The sequence below is a fragment of the Centropristis striata genome, chromosome 23, assembly GCF_030273125.1.
Source record: "Centropristis striata isolate RG_2023a ecotype Rhode Island chromosome 23, C.striata_1.0, whole genome shotgun sequence".
Classification (NCBI taxonomy): Eukaryota; Metazoa; Chordata; class Actinopteri; order Perciformes; family Serranidae; genus Centropristis; species Centropristis striata.
The window spans coordinates 12,300,998-12,321,810 of record NC_081539.1 but is presented as its reverse complement, the minus strand read 5'-3'; the positions used below and the strand labels follow the sequence as shown (position 1 = coordinate 12,321,810).

At 36.8% G+C, this 20,813-nt stretch overlaps 1 protein-coding gene across 4 annotated transcripts in view; it reads right to left on the bottom strand.

Moving 5' to 3' along the window:
- Positions 1-1,083: 1,083 nt before the first annotated feature.
- The window catches only part of LOC131961804 (dnaJ homolog subfamily C member 13), a 46,898-nt gene continuing 27,168 nt past the window's right edge, over positions 1,084-20,813 (bottom strand). For all 4 annotated transcript variants that reach the window (XM_059326696.1, XM_059326697.1, XM_059326698.1 and 1 more), the window contains 34 exons: positions 20,537-20,690; positions 19,542-19,645; positions 19,274-19,433; positions 19,121-19,183; positions 17,438-17,539; positions 17,195-17,299; positions 16,601-16,803; positions 15,834-15,918; positions 15,569-15,723; positions 14,591-14,636; positions 14,345-14,499; positions 13,997-14,198; positions 13,778-13,893; positions 12,891-12,969; positions 12,665-12,800; positions 12,363-12,547; positions 11,158-11,232; positions 10,945-11,064; positions 9,930-10,325; positions 9,719-9,832; positions 9,495-9,611; positions 8,601-8,778; positions 8,415-8,506; positions 8,233-8,332; positions 8,070-8,144; positions 7,872-7,984; positions 7,257-7,426; positions 7,108-7,150; positions 6,846-7,019; positions 6,582-6,761; positions 5,193-5,333; positions 4,955-5,098; positions 4,226-4,325; positions 1,084-2,195 (listed from right to left, as the gene is read on the bottom strand). In XM_059326696.1, coding sequence (XP_059182679.1) covers positions 2,098-2,195; positions 4,226-4,325; positions 4,955-5,098; positions 5,193-5,333; positions 6,582-6,761; positions 6,846-7,019; positions 7,108-7,150; positions 7,257-7,426; positions 7,872-7,984; positions 8,070-8,144; positions 8,233-8,332; positions 8,415-8,506; positions 8,601-8,778; positions 9,495-9,611; positions 9,719-9,832; positions 9,930-10,325; positions 10,945-11,064; positions 11,158-11,232; positions 12,363-12,547; positions 12,665-12,800; positions 12,891-12,969; positions 13,778-13,893; positions 13,997-14,198; positions 14,345-14,499; positions 14,591-14,636; positions 15,569-15,723; positions 15,834-15,918; positions 16,601-16,803; positions 17,195-17,299; positions 17,438-17,539; positions 19,121-19,183; positions 19,274-19,433; positions 19,542-19,645; positions 20,537-20,690 — 4,480 coding nt within the window. In that variant the 3' untranslated portion in view covers positions 1,084-2,097. The remainder of the gene's footprint in view (positions 2,196-4,225; positions 4,326-4,954; positions 5,099-5,192; positions 5,334-6,581; positions 6,762-6,845; positions 7,020-7,107; positions 7,151-7,256; positions 7,427-7,871; positions 7,985-8,069; positions 8,145-8,232; positions 8,333-8,414; positions 8,507-8,600; positions 8,779-9,494; positions 9,612-9,718; positions 9,833-9,929; positions 10,326-10,944; positions 11,065-11,157; positions 11,233-12,362; positions 12,548-12,664; positions 12,801-12,890; positions 12,970-13,777; positions 13,894-13,996; positions 14,199-14,344; positions 14,500-14,590; positions 14,637-15,568; positions 15,724-15,833; positions 15,919-16,600; positions 16,804-17,194; positions 17,300-17,437; positions 17,540-19,120; positions 19,184-19,273; positions 19,434-19,541; positions 19,646-20,536; positions 20,691-20,813) is intronic.

Here is a 20,813-nt window from a genome sequence, read left to right as displayed (position 1 = left end):
GGTGCTACCTGCTAATTCGACCGTGTGGACTCGATTTCTAATGTTGAAAAGTTCCGCAGCAACTAAATATTTATCGTGCAAGTTATATTATTAAAAAAAAGAAGGAATAAAAATACTAGTTTTAAAATACAAACACAATAATATATACAATAAATACATTCGATTTACTTTATTTAAAAGTCCTCAATAAAAGCATAAATAAAAGCAATACTATTCACACTTTTTTACACTGAATATAATATATATATAAATATATATATATATATATATATATATATATATATATAGTAATGGTAATAATTTTAACAATATCCTTTGTTTATATATAATATATATAAAATAATATAAATAAGGTTTTTAATTTAGGGAACAATTTAGCAAATTATAGAAATATATAAACCTGGTTAAAATGTATTGGTAAAATCCTTTTAAACATATTTCTCCATTAAAATGAATGTTTCCTGTCACCCAATTTTCCTTTTCATAATAACACAACGTACATTTTAGATAAATACAACATAATATAACTGGCTACACAGGTTTAAGATGTGTTTTAAGAGAACTTGTCTTCTGGTGGATATGTTTCCCAAATAAATTAAGGTTGTTTATCCTCTAAAAGAAAAATGGTAACAAAATATGCAAGCTTTTACATGCTATCTATAATTTCTGTTTCAGTGTAAACTCCAAGAAAACAATATTGTCCTTAATAGCCTGCAAGTATGTTAAAAACATGTTAACTTTTACATCATGTTGCAGGTCGTAGCCAGGATAGTGAGGTTATGAGATTATCAGAATTATGCTTCAAGGCCTTCAGGAATAACAAGCTGGTGGCAAAATACTTAATTTATGGATTTAATCATTTTCTTGATGAAATATATATTTTAAAGTATAAACAAATAGCAGAATTGGCCTATTCCAGTGCTAAAAAATAAATACAGAAGACATCAGTGGTACCTTTGGCCTTTTTAACTTGGAAGTCATGTTTTATATGTAAAAAATGCATGTATTAATTTTTATCAAGTCAACTGTTCATTCTGTTAAAATCTGCAACTTCAACAAACACAAATGTAAATACAAAAGAACAACACTGTGGGTTCCCTTTTATTCTTAAAATTTTATGTACAAGTGCGACTGATTTTTTTTTTTTTAATGTACATTCAATATAGAAAGTTTATATACGTAATATTACATTGAACATTTCACAAATTGCACTAGTCTTTCACATAGATTCATAATCAGAGTCATTCGTCATGTCTTAGCAGAAGCTAATTTCCGGTGGTTATTATTCACTTATAAATATTCTAGTGCTTTTTGCATTCTGGGGGAGCGAGGAGAATTACTTTAAAAAAATGTGAGGCAGAAGGGGTCGCCTTCAAAGAGAGAGCAGAATGAACTACGAAGATGAGAGGAATTAGAGGCTGGACATTTGGAGAGCAGATCTGTGAGGGGATCGAACTGGACCTGACCAAACCAGACAAGAGGTCAGCATCACTCCGAGGCTTCAAGTGACAATCAACACATGATTTCTGATTTCCAAATTTTTTACTTTTCCATATGAGAATCATATAAAGACTAGTTAATGGCATGTTTATGTTAAAGGTGGGTAGGTCCTGTGCACAAATGTGTCACAAACAAGGCCAAGTATCCTCTGTTCGGGATTTTGGAATAAATTTAGCCAATCAGGATATGACAAAGAGGAATAAGATCATAGAGAAGAGACGCCTCACTCTTCCAATGTCTTTCTCATGAAAAGAAAAAAAAAAATCTAGAGTAAAAAATATATTCATACAAAAAGTAAACTCTTCTGTGTCATTGGAACAAACAAGAAAAGTAGCACAGAAACAAAACAAATGTGGTCATCCGTTAAAACAATTTCAAAGTGTTTATGAAGACTTGAGTGCCATTTGTAAAAGGGAGAGGAGAGTGATACTGGAGGAGGTGTTGCAGAGATTTTGGTGACGGTCAATGACGGCCCGCTCTCCTCCGTCTTTCTCACTCTCCGTCCCCTCGTCTGGGAGCTGAACAGTCCCTCTCTGAGCCGCGGCCGTGAAGCTGCAGGGCGGTCTGGGTGCCTGAGCGTGACTGTGAGTGTATCCATCAGCCTTGGTCTCCAATGTCGTTGTCCACAGGGGGTGGGACGTTGGGCATTACCGGGGCGCCAGTTCCTGCTGTAAGGTAACCTGCTACTCCTGGACCTACAGGGGACAGGAGAGATAAGATTCAGTACAGGTGGACTGGGTGGGACAGCTGGAGCGCTAATGATGAGCTACAATGATGCACTAAACTAAAAGACATCAACTACTGAATGAATGGAGGAGAGATTGCTGCATTGACTGTTATGGACCTTTTTAGCTTTTAATTTTCGCAGGAATACATAAAAACAGAAATTATCGTCAAACTTTGCCGACAGGCCTTAAACGAATCATACAGTCATGAACAAAATTATCAGACCATTGTTTTCTTCAATTTCTTGTTCATTTCAATGCCTGGTACAACTAAAGGTAAAAAAAATTTGGACAAATATAATGATAACAACAAAAATAGCCCATTAGAGTTTAATTCAAGAGCTGATATCTAGCCATTTTTTAAAATCATGATTTTGGTTATAATCATGAAAACCATGGAAAATGTCTAGATATCAGCTCTTAAATTAAACTCTTATGAGCTATTTTTGTTGTTATCATTATATTTGTCCAAACAAATGTACCTTTAGTTGTACCAGGCATTAAAATGAACAAGTTGAAGAAAACAATGGTCTAATATTTTTTCCATGACCATATGTGCTTCTCTCAGGAAATCAACCAAATCTAACATTAAATAGTGATATTTAATCAAAAATCATTTTATTCTACATGCGAATTTCACCAGGGAGCTTTTAGGCTTTTCATTTTTCAATTATTTTGGCTGTGTTAATTGGTCAAAGTTGTGTTGGGGTTTTTAAATTTATTTTGGATGTTCAATCTCAGCTTCTGCAGCCAGAAAACAGACGCTTCACGATAAACGATTACATTTAAACTCATTAAAACCATCAGAATCATGCATTCTGTTAAGTCAGGCTTTTAGTATAGAGCACTGGCTTCAAAACTGCAGTTTTATCATTTTTCACCGAATTGAGACAATTCCTCATGTTTGGCCTTTGGAGCAAATACAAGTGGCATTATGTAACCAAATACGCATTTAAAGCATTACAATTCTGTAAGTTCTAAATATTTGGTAGGTAAGGGACTGAAGTATGTTAAACAATTAACCCAGTTAAAGAATAAATAAAATAATATTAATATAAACTATTTTTATAGCACTTTTAGGAGGGGGACATTCTAAGACATCACATAGGAGTTTTTTTTGTTGTTTTTTAAAATCTGCACAGAAACTGCAGAAAGATTAAAAAAAAAAAAATCAATCCAAAGTAATTGCTCAGACTGTGAAAAAAACCTTATCAATCTTATCTGGATTTTTTTATGACAACAGTGTCACTTTGTTAACAAACTGACATTTGGTAGTTAAATCTTAAAGCTAACATTTGAAGTTGGTTAAAAGAATTAACTTGGTGAAAGAAGAGAAAAATATTGCTGCATAATTTATGGCAGCTTTTTTAAGGTGGACATTTTTATTCTCCAAGAACATCCGAGCAACGTTTTTAAATTGATGCACACGGGTTGAATTTCAACTTTGAAAGTGTGATAAGTCGTTGGAGGATGGAGATGAAGATGGTATGACATTATTTACAGCACTGTGAAGATGAGATGGAGAAGTGGGAATGGGAAAAATGAAAAGTTAAGTGTGGGTCACAGATGAAGGTAAAGAGGGAAGGAATGGCAGTAGGGCTGAGGTCAAAGTCTACCTGCATCAGAGCAAGAGAGAGGAGGGCTGTGAGGGCCCAGCTTAGGAGTCTAGAGCCCACCTCGCAGTGGGCTACTGGCGGCCAGGAGAGAAGGAGTGGATACCCCTGAGGAGGAAACGTGGAGGACAAAGAGGAAGGGAAGGGCAGAGCCAGGAAGTTATAGGACGTGGAGACAGAAAGGGTCTCTGGGTTTAAGCACAAGTGAGGAGTCAGCCACAAGTTTTTAGGATAAAGCAAAGCATTAAGACTCAACAACAGCTCAGAGAAAGAGTAGAGACTTACCTTTTTAGAAACATCATTTATACAGTATTGCTTGTTAAAGAAATGTCAGCTGTTATGATAATGAGTGTTTAATGACAGGTTTAGTTTAAAGGAATGCTTTACCAGTCAGGTAGCCTGCGGTCTGAGACTCTGAGATGAAAAGATCGTGTTTCTGGTCTTTGAAGGCACTCCACACTGACGACTTGGCTAGAATCTCGTTCACCTGCAAAACAGTGATTGGCACAGAGTTTTAGTAAAAAACAGCATGATGTAATTTTGAACAATTATTGGTACTAATCCTGCGACATTTTCTCATGTTTGGCCTTTGGAGAAAATAAATGCCGTTTTGGAGCACTGCAGTGTTTGATGCAATATATGAAAATTAAAGTTATTGCTATGTTGGTCATTCATTTGACATATCCTAGACTGTGAAAAAATAAAAATTCTCCCTGGAATTTAGTTTACAGAAAATAATTCAATGTTTGTGCATTTTTGCAGAAAAAAACCAAGTGGCATTATGTAACCAAATACGCACTTAAAACATTACAATTCTGTAAAGTCTAAATATTTGGTAGGTATGATCAGGACTGAAGTTAGTTAAAAAATAACCAAGTTAAAGAGAAAAATAATATTAATATATACAATTTTTATAGCAGTTTTAGGAATTTTTGCCCTCTAAGGTATCACATTTTTTTTATTTGCACAAAAATAAAAATCTATCTAAACTAATGTTGTTGCTAATTATTGAAATATCTCAGACTGTGAAAAAAACTCCCTCTATCAAGTATACAGAATATAATCAAACATTTGTGGGTGTTTTTATGACAACGGAGTCCTGCTTTCCTTTCATACCTGTTCTCCGTACTGCAGACTGCGAGTCATCGACTTGAGAGCCTTCACTATCTGAGCCTTGGTAGCTGAAGGGTTATCTAACGTCTCCAGGCCGATTCCTTCCAGAAGCTTCAGGAGGTACGGGACCAGTTCCACTCTGAGAGCCTGTTCGGTTCGTTAAAAACATACTATTCATTTTATTCAGTTCATCAAACATGCACAAAGCAAAATAAAACTGTTTACAATGGCGACAGATTACCTGGGCCACTAGTTCTGTCTGCTCCTTCTGGAACATGCGGTTGAGAGCTTCACATGCTAATCCCGCCATGTCGGGCCGAGATTTCATCCCAGACATGAGGGGGCCGATAGTCTCCAGAGCAGCCATGGAGCGAACACACAGCTACACAAAACAAGACAGATTAGTCATCAAAGACATTCATCGTTGTTACCTTTCTCCAAGTTGTTTGTTTTTTATGTAGTGTTTCCTATTATGTAAAGCGTCGTTGGGTTTTAATGAAAGGCTCTTTATAAATCCAAGATATTATTATTGTCATTATTAGTTATTCATTTCAGTCTGTCAGGAGACGAAATAACCAATAAATAGTTAGCTAACCTTAAAACACTGAACACCACAACCTGCCGGAGTGTTTAAAAGGCATATATTCTTTATAAATAAAAATAAAAAGAGACCATCTATTATAGCCAGAATATGTATACATCTCTGACCGTCCTTTAAAAGTCAAATCTAAGATTAAATATTGATATTTCATCAAAATTACTTTATTCTACATGTCTCATTTGGAATTTCACCAAAAAAACTGTTTGCACTGACCAGATCTTGCTAATAACATGAAATTTCGCACCCCACAGAGCAACTGGGAAGCCTTGAATGACTCAGCTGAGACAGTCATGTGCCGTGCTAAAAACAAGGCCACAGTGAGTAAAATGTGACTGGGATCTTTGAATGAAAATCCTTAAAATGGTACACAGGAATTTAATATTACACTTGTTTGAGAACTGAGTGAAAGAAAAAGGTGAAAGTTGATGTAGCAGAGGCAGAAATATATCCCGACTATAATCTTTAGTCTTGGTTTATTAAGCTCCAAATAAACTGGGTCCTATAACTCCCATGATGCATCTTTCCAACTGAACTTTATGTTGAAATTTGACAATACATGAAAAACGTAAAAGGGTTTGAAAAAAATCTATTTATGAATATTTATTAATTAATTTAAAAATAATAATAATATACTCTTTATTTTCTTAATTCTGTTGTTTGACATTATTATTATTATTGTTATTATTATTATTATTATTATTAATAATAATAATAATAATAATAATTATTATTATTATTATTATTTATTTATTTATTTATTGGCCTTACTGTATTTTTATTTTTTCAATCAGATGTTTCTGTTGTTTTTGAGATATCTTATTTATCTTGATATATTTTATGTTCATTAAGAAAAAAGCAAACATCCCACTGTTCAGACACTTCTGTGAAAAATGTTACACAACAAAGATATTTGAAACAACACAAAAGTTGATTAAGTTCCCCTTTCATTATTACGAGGTGTGAAACAAAGTGTAGCGAGTCCTGAAAGCTTAAAAAAACAAACTATATTTTGTATATTTGGCTCCTCACCTCGTTGTCTGACAGCACGTGGATGAGGCGGATGGAGCTCTTGGGCACGGCGTTGTTCTTGTGGTTCAGTGCTGCCAGGACGCGAGGCAGGTGACCCAGAGGGGGAACCTGGTCGGCCAGCTGGCTCTGTGTGCTGAACAGACAAACTGCGGCTGTGGTGACCGTCTCCAAGGCCTCGCCCTGCAGGAGGTGACAGGAAGAAGTGAGTGTAAGAAAGCAGAACGAGTGAAAATATCAAATACTGCGTTTGTGTGAACAGCTCACATTGGGGTTGTTCTTCTCCAGCAGCTCAGTCAGAGTCTCCAGCAGCGACACCAGGAACTCTCGAGGCTTGCGTAGCACCCAACCTGGCTGAGCGATGAAGATACGCAAGAACACACCGCCGACTTCCAGCTCGCCCTGTCCGGCTCCGTACGCCACCGTGAAGTCCTCCGGCAGCTGAGCACACAACCCAAGAAACCATTGTCACATTGAATCATACACCACAAATCAAAGCTTATAGTAAATAATATATTAATGCACTTACTTTCCAGTTCACATCAGGATTATCCTTCTGCTGTTTAAAGTGCCTGGAAGGAAAGTATAGAACCATTAAGCAACATTTCAAACGCGTCACTCTTTTGACTGCTCAGCTAGCTATTTTTATAGTGTATTGAATTAGGTCTTATGTCATACTCGAGCATCATCTCCCGGACAGTGGTGGACACTTTCTCCCTTGAGTTGTCATTCCAGATGAGCTCAGGGTTCTCGTGCGTTCCCTCGAATATGTGCACTGCTGCCTCAGCGTTGTCTCGCATGGCGTCCATGAACACACCAGGGAGGAAACGAATCAGCGTTAAACGCACCTGGCAGAGATGAGGAGATATGATGATGCATGAAAACACAAGGAGGATTGGGTTAACAAGAACACTGGTGATGTTATACAAACAATATTATTATTATTTTAATGTAATATAAAAAAAATCTAAATCAAATCACTTTATCCATTTATTTTATAATCTAATTAATGAATTTATCAGCGTATTAATTTAATTCATTATTATTATTTTAATGTCATGTAAAAGTCATTATTTTATATATTTATTTTAAAATTTAATTCATTATTTAATTTAATTGTATTATTATTTTAATATCATGTAAAAAACACAAATTTACATATTTATTTATAATTTATTAATCATGTATTAATGTATACATTTTATTATTATATTATTATTTATTAATTTTTCTTTTATTCTCCATGAATTATTTATCTTTTCTATTTTTCTATTTATATCTGTCAGTACTGACCTTTGGCCCAACCAGCTTGTCTGAGGTCATCTTGGAGAAAAGCTCTGCAGTCTGTGTGCGAACTTGGGGATGTGTGCAGTTACAGAAGAGGTCTAGCAAGTAGATCAGAGCACCTGGAGAAGAAACACATTAACATGAGCATCTGTGCACCTAGAATTAACATAAATATGGAAAAGAACAAAATAGAACTACTCTGACCTTTGGCCATTCCCTCTTTGACTATCTTTGTGTTAGAAGTCAGTGCATACAAGGTTTCCAGCACCATTTGCCTGCCTGAATAATGAAAAAAACAACACGTTTTAATCCATAGACTACATTAAGAGGGTTATAATCCAGTGACTTGTTTTCTGTGTCCTCTTACTGGAGGGGAGCGAGTGCAGCAGCAACAGGAGGTTGGACAACACCAGCGACTCAGCAATGTTGCCAACGCATTCTTGGTTTGACGTCACCGTATTCACAACCTGCAAAGGAAACGCCGATATGAACAAAATGCATGCACATTGGGAACCACAGTTATTAGATATGAGGAGCAAGAAGCTCTACCTCCAAAACCAGCTGCTGGACTCTGCCGGCTCCATGAACCCGCAACAAAGAGAAGAGCAGCTTGAAATGGCCGATGCACTCGGACTCCGAACCTGAAATGATACAAAAACAACTGCTTAGAGAAAAAGCTCCAAAATGAAGACATTCTTCAGACAAAGTAACACTGGAACAAGAGTCTTATCTCACCGGGGTTGTTCTTGATGACATTGCGGAGAGCCTCTAAAGCCATCTCAGCGAAGCGAAGCCTCTCAGCGTGCTGCTGGGACTCGACTTTGTTACTCTGACTCATAGCCAGCAGAGTGTGCAGGTACTGGGCCTGGGAGCCCACATAGTCCAGAAGACTGGCTGCAAATGCTTTAGGATACTAGAGATGAGATGGAAACACATTATAGCATTCTACATTGCTTAAAGTTTGTTTTAAACTGCAAATAAACCAAAGAGACCTCTGAACCCCACAATCTACTGGTGGGTTTAAAAGGCATGTTTTCTTTTTCTAAAATTGCCAAAATTACACCATTTATCATATCATATGATGGTCTTTGAACAAGCAATATGTGATGAATGCTTCAGTCAGGAAAAACAATAGGGGGATAAGTGAGGTCGTAAAAGAATAAATAGTTCAATATATACAGTATAGTATGTGGAGATGGAGCTTGTGCACACTTGGGGGGAAAAAAGTCTATGTAGACATTTTCCACTTTTTTGTAAAATAAATCATCAAAGAAATTCAATGTGTGTTTTGTGCTTTTTTAATGAGTTATCTTATTCTGCACAAAAGAGATTTTTTTCCCCATAATTAGCAATGATGCGGTTTCCATAGAGATGCCGGACTTGTATACTGCAGCGAAAAACTGCTTGGGTTCAGATGGTAAAATGTGAAAAACTTGCTACAAATAAACAGTTTGAAGCATAGAAATAGAATAAATCTTGTTCCAATTCTATGAGGTTTTTTTAGTCAATGCTACTGTTAATAATGAATATGACTGTTTTGTGACAGCCCTGCTAGCTGTGTGTGTCTGTCTCCTCTAACCCTGTATTACTTTGTCTAAGGTGTTAGCTGAGTTTCAAGATGTCACTCACCTCAAGAGGAAAAGTCGGTTGTTCGTTGTAGACTCGGACAAAGATCTCCCCGACGATCAGCTCTTTGCTGTGATCAGTGAACAAAAACTCTGCACCAAAGCTTTCATCATTTTCTCCCTATAAAGACACCACAGAGGAGGTAATGCATCAATAACACATACTCATATGTGAGTATGTACTCATATACTCATATCAATTTATGACGTTATATGCGTTTTTCTTACCCTCTTGATGTTTCCCTCTTGTTGACCCTCCAGGAACTCCAGCAGCTCGGCTCTGGTTCCATTGTTCCAGATTAAATACGGGTTCTCTGAGTTGCTATTCAGCAGCTTCAAGACCTAAAAGCACAACAGGGCAGGTGGAGCTCAGCCTGGTGATGTGATTTATGCATGTAAAAGTTTGACACAATCCTCCCTATCTACCTGTCCAACCTACCTCAGCAGGAGATCCTGTTCCCAGCTTCCTTGAGATGTACGGTGTCAGCATGGCGGCTAAGCTCTTGCGGATGGTTGGGTTCTCTGGAGGCGTGCCCTCGATGCCGTTGGTCTCTGAAACAGGATGGTTCCCGTCCGGGGTGTGTGGTGCCTGGGTGAAGCCTCCCAGGCGGCTCAGAGCCACCAGGCTGAGCTTGGCGAGGCTGTTTGCGACCTCCTGTTGGTTTGTGTCCTGGCTGGCCTGCACGCCGCTCTCCTCCAGGGTGTAGTCGTAGTTGAAGAGGTGGACCAGCAGGTGCCAGAGCACACCGGCGTGGTACAGATGGGTCTGCAGGAAGAAATCCACGGCGAAGGAGCTCACGCACTGCACTGCCAGGGCGGCGGTTTTTGGGAGACCCTGAGAGGAGGCGAGGGAGAGAAGATGAATCAAGGGTAAGAAAAATAAATCTTTATAAATACTGTAGGAAGCTTGATGTAGCTGGACAAGTATAAACAACACCACCACAAACAAGCAAGATGACTGCCAAAAGTAATGGTGGTGGCCACAATGGAGCCTTTACATTTCAATGAGCATTTTTTTATCCAGGATAGAATAGACAAATCAAATGAAATATATAACTTTATGTCAAAAAGGAGCCTCTAAAATGCCTGAAAATTGCCATACTTACCATCGCTAACAAGGGCATTTTTTCGGCTTGTTTTGTCTGTTTTACTGTGAACTGGATTAGGTAAAAAACTACTGGTGCCATTTTCATGAAATTTAGTACAAGGGTGTAGCATGGGTCAAGGAAGAACCCATTAAATTTTGAAGCCAATTCGAAACAGAGGGCGAATTTACAAAATATTTTTCACTTTTTTTTAAACATGGCATAGATAGGATATTTGTGCTGCATTTCTGTGGTGTCAGTATAATCACATTTTTTTAACAATGACAAATTAATGTTGAACAGTAGTACACAAGGCGACAGGGATTTTTCTTTGTGATTAAAGACAGAAAGTAAACACGTTGTTCTCACCTTTCCATAGAACAAGATGTGACAGAGGTCTCTGATGATGTTGGGCAGTTCGATGATCTTCTCCCTGCATTCCTCAAACTGGGCTGCGACACTGTAGCACTTACAGATGTGCCCGCACACCTGTTGCATGTTCAGATATTGAATAAGTGTTATAGATAAATTATTACAAGTAGTTCCTTACTGATCTCTACAAGTGAAAAAGACTCATTTTACCTGTACAGCCATGTCCTCAGGCTTACTGGATGCAGTTAGTACAGCAACACACCGTGACAGAGCCTCCAGCAACACCTGGACACAAGAAACAATTTCATAATTTATTCAATCACTTTTCCTCGACACACAGTGCACAACTCTACATGTACCAAATAGTTAGAAGCATAGGTCAACATTCAAATGCTGCATGTGCTTCTTTTTTCTATTGCACGTCCATTCATTCTTTTTAAACTCTGTACTCCTGCACAGTTGCAGACAAAGATAAGGCTACACTAATAATACTAGTGCTATACTATTTGTAGAACTATATCGTAGTCGCGTGTTGTAACGTTGGAGGTCAACATTTATTGGAAAAAGATTGATAAATACATCCTAAATTCATGCTTTTATAAAATAAATTACACAAAGAGAGGCAAACACCTGTACTAATGGGGCAGTCCATCAGAAAATTAACATGAATTCATGCGGCAGAAAGTTACATTATATATTGATCAAAGAAAGCCGATTTACTTTAAAAAAACACTATTTCTATTTCTTGTACCATTTTTATGTATTAATTCTATATATATTTTCTTATTATCCTATTCTAACGGCCTATTTTCACTCCTTTTTTATTTATTTTTATTATTAATATACATATTAATAATAAAATTTAATAAAAAAGGAGTGAAAATAGGCCAATAAATAAAAATGTATACATACATATGAAAATAAATGTATACATACATACATACATACATGTATGTACATGTATACATACATAGATACATACATACATGTATTATACATGTATGTACATGTATACATACATAGATACATACATACATACATGTATGTATGTATGTATGTATGTATGTATGTATACATTTATTTTCCCTTTTTTTCATTTATTTATTTATCTCTTCTCCCCTCATGTTGCATGATGCATGTAAATGTTTATTATGGTGTTACTTATTACAAGTCCTTTGTCAGGAAATGTTTAAATGTTTGAAAATGTTTATGCTTGTAAAATGATTAAAATGCTAAAATAGTTTAAATAAATTAAATAAATAAATAATTGAGGATTTGTTCAAGGAGTTTTTCTGGATTTTGAGCATCAAATGTCTGTTGTTGTATTTTATGACAATGATTCAGTACAACCCTAGACAGCTGTAATGTTTCATTTAGAGGGATTAGTATTTCAGGATTTGTGACCGTGTGTTTACCTCGATGCCGTTGTCTCGGCGCAGCTCCTCTGCATTAAGAGCCGAGCAGTTGACGGTGTGGAAGGCGAGTTCAGCAGCGGCCGGGAGGAGAGGGGAGGTTTTGGAGAAGAGCATCTCGTCCTCCGTTTCCATGGTGATTGTTTTGATGAGCATGGGGTAACCGGCATATTTGTAAGGTTCCAGTTCTGTTTAAAGACAATGAAAAGGAGGTGGTTAGTAACCAGCAGACTGACTAAAATTCACTTAACTGAACTTGTTTCTTTAAAAATGCGTAGAAATGCAGAAAAAGTTGATCTATGTACCATTTTTGTGTCGGTTGAACAGGATGCTCTGAGCTTTGAGGATGAGGATGATGTTTTCTGGGTCGGGGCCGTCCAGGATTCGGGCAGATTTTGTGCAAAGGAACTCGTAAGCTTTGTTGACGTTCTCAAACATTTCCTGAAATATAGAAGTCGTCATGAAATCTGTTTATGAAGCCATGAAAGCCTTTTCCATACATGTCATGTCAGTAATGATTACAGTACATACCCTTCCCTCTGGGTTCTTGTCTGGATGGTACTTCTGCGCCAGTCTGAAGTAAGCTTTCCTGATTTTACTCTCGTCATGCCTGAAGACAAATATCACATTTCATGAGTCCTAGAATCTAAATCCACATTATCAAACAACAAAATCCACGTTTATTGCTTCTTATTAGGGTTGGGCGTTTGGAAGAAAGCTGCCAACTCGAGCATCTATAACATTAACGATCAATTAATCGCTATGTTTTTATACATGCTCCAGTTTGTATAAAAGCATGAATACATGGGCAAAATAAAAGATAAATATACAGTACTATGCAAAAGCCTGTTTTGATGGACAGACACTTTTATTTTTAAAGGACAAAAAGAGACTTCCTGTCATAAAACTAACTCAAATGAGGTGATACTGTAAAGATAACGTCAAGGAGTTCAATGATTTGTCTTTTAGCCCCCGAAGAGGCATGAGGTTAGTTTTCACAGTAACTTGCATATTTAATTTATGTAATTTATTGTGTTTAAATAAGTTTTGGATAAAATTAAACCTAGTAATTCAGGCTAGCCAGGTTTGATACAGTAAGATAGTTTTGCTCAAATGAATACTCTTGTACTTCTGTTAATTTATAATTGTTATTGCAACTTTCAGTTTGCAAACTGTAGCTTTATCCAACTTATTCACGTACAGCTGCAGAACTGAATGCTTGGCAGTGTTTCAGTTCAGTGAGTACTGATATGCAGTCAGAGATAAAATTACAATTAAAAAATAAACAGATCGATTCAAGATTCTGTGTGATCTACCGACTTCTTACAGACCATTAATCAATCACCGATCAATTATTCCCATCCCTAATTCTCATCAATAAAAATGTTTTAGGATACAAGTTATCAAAGGCCACTCACTGCCCCTGTCCTTTGGGGAGGTTGAGCACTTCATATGCATCTTCTACAGACATAGATGGAGGCTTTTTCTCCACCTCTCTCTTCCAGGCTTCAAGAGTGTCTTTAAGCAGCTTCACCTGTGGAGATAATGGTGCATCTCAATGTTAAAGAACCATTTCTTAGTAAAAACAAGCAGGACATTGATAGCTTGGATCCATAAGGGGGAAAAAAGGGACATACAGCATCCCGAATGGGCCAGTTGGGGAAGCGAGTGGTGTCGCACAGATGTCTGAGGTAGTAGATGTTGCAGAAGAGCTCGTTGTCCAGCTGAGGGAAGCTGACCACGGGGATGGGGCAGTACTGGTAGAGCGCCCGCGTGTTGCTCTGCAGCCTGGGGCTGAAGTCAGCTACGTGTGCAGCTATCTTCTCGATCATCATCCGCCTGAAACAAGTTCAAACGCAACCGATTAAAATTTCAAGAAAGCAAATGCTTCAAAGAATCTCTACATCACCTTTTTAAAGCAGCGGTTTGGTTTCACAACATTTTTTCCTTTAGGGACCCTTTTATATAACAACAACGATACCTACCTCATCTCGCTGCTCCAAATGGCCTCAGGTGTATCAAACTCTCCGAGGAATATCTCTGAGAAGCGCTCAGCCTCGTAGTTCTCCAGATAACACACCATGGCCTCAGGCAGCACCGGGCCCAGAACACTGCGCTGCACTATGTCCTGGCCCTTCGACTGGGGATAAATACAGATGAATTATATTTTTAAAAATAGGTTTTATTCTCATAAGATACTGTTGTAATTAATAAGGTAAAAAAAACTTTACCTCCTCTGATTTGAAGGCTTGTTTCAGATGTGTGTACTTCAGGAACCTTAAGAAATCACAGGAAGGTCTCAGAGTTCAATATCAACAGTGCATACTACTTATTTCTAATTTTCTATCATATAGACATTAGAGTGGAGGCAAAGATCAAACTAATGTTAAGGGAACTAAATAACTTAAATGTCAAACAAGGAAACATTTAGGTTTCTAGTCAGTGAGGTGTTAACCCTTGTTCATTTGGACACATTTAAAAAAAAAAATACCATTAAAGTACACATTAATATAATTTTCCACTTTCCACCCTTAGCATACGGCTCAAACTGGTGAAAAATAGTAAAAACTACTATTTTGAATGGCCAAGAGATCGAAAAAAAAAGTTTGTTTTAATGGGATCTGAACAATTTATATAGAAACAATTGTAAAGTACTGCACTTTTTATTATCTATATTTTACTTCAATTTAATGAATAGAATGCTTTAATGAAAACAAATCCTTGCCATAATTTATAAAAAACTTTTCACAATGACACTATGGTTAAAACGAATATTTAAAAATAAAAAATATTGAATTGGTTATTAAGTGTCTGTATTTTGGCTAAACAATTTATATAGACACAGTTGCACATTAACTTGTTCTGCTGCACTTCATATTATCTTTATTTTTACTTTTTAATTTTTGTTGAATTTCTTTGTTGTAAAGCACTTATGTGCTGCATTTCTGAGGTTCAACCACCAATATTAAAAATAAATAAATAAATAAAAACATTTGAAAACAAATCGCACCCTTGCCAGAATTTCTACAGAACTAATAAAAAAATGAAAAAGCTAAAAATGCCCCCAGTGATGCACAAAGATTAAATTGTCAGGCATCATTATGAGTTCTTCACAATAAAAGTTGCTATTCTTTAAAAATATCTGGCAACTTTTGCACGTTTGGATGTTGTTACAAAATGTTTATGTGCCCTTTGTTGCATGTTTTCACCTTGCTACAGGAAGCACGTTGGAGCCTGTGTACATCATGATGAAGAAGAAGATGCCGGTTAAATAGAGGCGCTGCAGGTTGGGGTTGTCCTGCATCACCAGGTACAGGACGTTGGCCACCTTTTCCACCAGGATGGGGTCAAAGGTCAAAAGCAGCTGGAGTGGAGAAATAAACCATCAACATGCCAATTTATTAAATTCAACTATTCACCAAAGTGGGTATGACACAATTTTATATTCAAACAACTGTGAACTTGTGTAATTACCTGGACAATGTGAGGGAGGCAAGCGTTGTCGCTGATCATCCTCTTGATCTTAGGTAAAGGTCGGATAATGGCATTATCTTGGTCCCTGAGTAAAAAATAAATAAACATGTATTAATGTTTCAACCTGAAATCATTACACATACACCACTACTTTAAAAATCATATTATGAAAATACCATTAAATGGCAGACACAACAGGTGAATAGGGTATTTTTTTAAACCTTATATATATATATATATCACCATGAAACTTACCCAGTTAGTTATTTACATTAAGACAATATTTTTTGCAGTACAAGTTTTCTGAGATTTTATGTTAAGATATGCAAATGAGGCATGGGCTCATTAAATATGCACACATTTGCAGATACTTCCAGGTCATAAATCTTGGATAACACTGGATAAAGCTAAAGTTAATCTTTTATTTTGTTGGAGTAACTCCTTTCATCATTTTTCCTTTTTTTATAATTTCATAAATCAGAAAATACAGTCAAAAGCCATAAAAAAATTTATTTTGGAACTTTTTTAGGAACAAAATATAAATCAGGGTATGAATTATATTTAGACAAACTTAGTAAATTTAGTAAAATATAGACCAAAATGTTTTTTATGGTTTTCTTTCCACCATTCTGAAAGATATATAGGAGAAAAATATCAAAAAGAAGACTCAAAATTAACCAGAGCATGAAAAAAAAACATGTTTTTGCCTGTAGTGTCTCGCCTTAAAAGATATTTCCAAAAACCAAGGTATTTTCTGCTCCACCTACCTGCTGGGGTAGTATGAGCACATGGTGATGAGCATGTTAAGGATTAGTGTAGCCAGGTCGGACTCGTTCATCACCGCCTGCCCAGAAGCAAGGAGGCACCATTTTAGCTGGGGGATGGCCTGCAGGGGGCGCCAGCCGTCCATCCCCTGAGCCCAGCAGCGGGTCTTCGCTGTCAGGACACCTGTGCTCCAAAACTCCTGCATCTGGGGGAGGAAAAGCATAATGCAATGATTAGTAAGGGTGGCTACTGCAAAAAATAAACAGCAGAAAATCAAATCACGGTCATTGTCCATTTTTAATCCGTATGTAGATGTAGACATGATAAGAATAAGTAATAAATAATAATAATAATAGTAAATAATAATTAGTTAAGAGGCATTTCATCAAAGCAAAGTCAGATTTATGTATCCTGACAAACAGGATGTTATTAGATTTATCAGCAACATATTACATTAGAGGGGCACTTCTTTTTTTTTTTATCATTGTTTTATCACATTTTGGCAAGTTTTTCTTCGCAGTTATTAAATTTAACTGTTTCAAATTGAATTTACAGTAACAATTGTAGAAATCCCTGTGCAGGAAAATTTAAGATACCTCCTCAAAACTGAAAGGTCCTCTTCTCTCCTTGTCTGCATTCCCAAAGTACCACTCCTTCTCACTCTCCCTCTTCATGTCCGGTGACGCCTCCAGCACGTTGCTCTGTGGAAATAAAGAAGATTTTCACACACTGAATTAAATCTCACCAAAGAGCATTGCAACACCGATTGTCATGTATAACTGATTGGATCAATAGAGACATTATTTTCATATAATTTAACTCAAAAGCCATGTTTTTACCTGCAGGGGTACAGTAGCTCTGCTGGTGTGCAGATGGGCCAAAGTGAGCAGATCCACCAGGATACGCACTCCGTTTGAGTCCATCACTTCCTTCACATTTTTCTGCAGAACAGAAAATTAATTGAAACTCAAGACAGAGAGCCACAAGTTTTTCCTCTCCTCCATTCCTTTCCATTTTGTAGTGGGATCATATTTTGAAACTGGCCCTCACTGTATAAAATGACCTGCTGTGACCTCAAGGACAATCACAGCCTCATAAAACTTTACCACCACAAACTAGAGACCTGCCGCATCCAGAGGATGTTTTTGGAGGGACTGTTTCATCAGAATGATTAAATTAAGCTGCAAATCTGTGTAACAAATTAACACAGAAAGTGGATCATGGGATCTAATCATCTTAGCCCTTATACACTTTCACAGTATAATTCAATACATTTTGTGATGGTCCGCTGACTGATTATTAATTCTTTCATATAGTCTATTGCAGCATTACCCGGGGGGAGGCGTAGTGCCACTGATGATTAGTAGCGAGCACCTGGGCCCGGAGCTCTCCAACTATAAAACCTCACCTACCTGGAACCTGGCGCTCCCTCTCCTTTTATGCCTTTGTTGTTTTGTTTGCGGACACATAACATCCTCTTTAACATTACAGCTACACTCATGCATACACTCACCAACAATTTACTGATAATTACACCTCATCGTATCTTTGGTTTATGTTTTGCTCGATTATTATTTTTTGGTAAATAAATAATTTGTTAAATTGCCTTTTGTCTGTGTTTCCCAATCTTTTGTCATGGCTTTAGAGCCAGGTCGTGTCAATTTTTATTTTTTAATTTATGACGACAGAAATTTGACACAGAGTGCTGCATATAAAATTAATCTACAGGTTCCCAGCTTTCATGTACACCACTTCTATGTGCCATCTCCTGTTAACCTGCCCCTAAACATCCCATCCCCACCCCTGTAAAAAAGAGGCAGAACGGTTAGTAGGGATGGGCGTTTGGAACGTTAACGATCAATTAATTGATTCATCGCTATGTGTTTATACATACTCCATTATGTATAAAAACATGCATACGTGGGCAAAATCAAAGATATATTTACAGTACTATGCAAAAGCCTGTTTTGATAACAGACGCTTTTATTTTGAACGGAAGAAAAGAGACTTCCTGTCAATCGTAAAACTAACTCATGTTAAGAGTTAATTTATACTTGATTAGATTAAACTGTAAAGATAACGTCAAGGAGTTCAATGTTTTATGTTTTAGCCCCCGAAGAGGCATGAGGTTAGTTTTCACAGTAATCTTGCATATTCAAGTGTGTTTTGTGTTTAAATAAGTTTTGGATAAAATTAAACTCAGTAATTCATGCTAGCAAGGTTTGATACAGTAAGCTAGTTTTGCTCAATTGAATACTCTTATATTGTGATTACAACTTTCAGTTTGCAAACTGTAGCTTCATCCAACTTAATTCTCAGCTCATTGGCTTATTGACGTACGGCCGCAGAACTGAACGATCGGCCGTGTTTCAATTCAGAGAGTACTGATACGCAGTAAGAGATAAAATTTAAATTAAAAAAACACAAAGACTGATAACAAATTCCATGTGATCGACCAAATTCTTAACGACCATTGATTGATTAATTATTCCCATTCTAATGGTCAGAAGTTCACCGCTTACCTTGTTGAGAATGAGTTTGTTGAGGAACAGGATGAGTCTGTCTCTTTCCAGTTTGTCTGTACACTGTAACCACAGAAGAGTATTTTAGATTTCATGATGAATTAAAAACATGAAAACACTTCCAGTGCTTTACATATATAAGTTTGTACTCACTCTGTCCAGCATGCCCACAATGTATTTTGTGTCCGTGAAGGGTCCGATCTCCTCAAAGCACTTCCCGTAGACTATAGCGAGCGCCTGCAGGCACAGGCACTTCATCGTAACTTTGGGTGTCAGCAGAAAGCGATGGTAGAGTTCATTGAAGAACTCGTATCTGAGAGCAAAGAGAGTGGGAGAAGGAGCATGAATCATCTCTTTGGATTCAGTACAGAGCGATAATTATATGAGTGCAACTGGTTGGGTTGTTGTATTGCAGTCTTACGATCTCTTGATGGCATTTGATTCTTCATTTTCATCCTCCTCGAGCAGCAGACGCAGGTAATAATCCCCGATCTTTATCTCATCTGAAAGGCACTCATACTTCACCTGCAAATAAGAACATACAGACACATTTAAAAATTAAGATTTCCTTTATTAGTCCCACAGCAGGGAAATGTCAAGAGTAACAGCAGCAAAGTGGATAGCAAAAAAACAATAAATAGTAAATAGCAGCATAAACTAGAAATATAAGAGGTATTAGCAAATAAACAAGTAAAAAATATAATAAAGTATTAACAATTTACAATATACAGTCATGGAAAAAAATATTTGATTATTTATAATAAAGGTATTTGTTTGGACAAATATAATGATAACAACTAAATAGCTCATAAGAGTTTAATATAAGAGCTGATATCTAACCATTTTACATGTTTTTTTAATAATGATTTTTGTTATCATCTAGAAAACCATCGAAAATGGCTAGATATCAGCTCTTAAATTAAACTCTTTTGAGCTATTTTTGTTGTTATCATTATATTTGTCCAAACAAGTGTACCTTTAGTTGTACCAGGTATTAAAATGAACAAGAAATTGAAGAAAACAATGGTCTAATATTTTTTTCCATGACTGTAAACAAATAGAAATATAAAAAATATTAACAAAAATAAAATAAAAACTTTAGGAACATTATATACAATGTAGTTGCAGCTGCAGTTGGATATGGACCATAACACAGAGAATATTGCACATATAAATTACATTATAGAAATATTGTACAGTGTTTATAGTGCAGTGATTGTCGATGTCTTGTTTGTGTGGTCTACTGGGAGCAGTGCTGATTGTAAAAAAAAGAAATTCTCAGTTTGTGTGTTAGTGTTTGAAACATCTCTGTCTTTCTTTGTAGGATTCATAGAAGTATCAAGATATACTCCAGTGCATCACACATACTGATGGTTTTAGTCAAGACGACATAGCAAACTCCAGCTGAGCACAAACCTCAAACTCCTGGTGGTTCCAGGAGATGACGGTGGCACTGCCGAGCTCGCGGTCCACGCTGAAGGCGCGCATCTCCCCCTCCAGAGCGTCCCGCAGCTCCTCTCTCGTCCTCAGATTCCAGATGAGGTTGGACCGTGCGTGGTCGAGCTGAAATCTTGAAGACAGAAAAGCAGGAAAGCATTGTGAGGTAAGAAAAAGATGCTTTATGTAATTGTTGTATGGTGGGTAGAGCAGCAAATATTATGATAGCCACATAAAGTAGCACCAGACTGAGTCA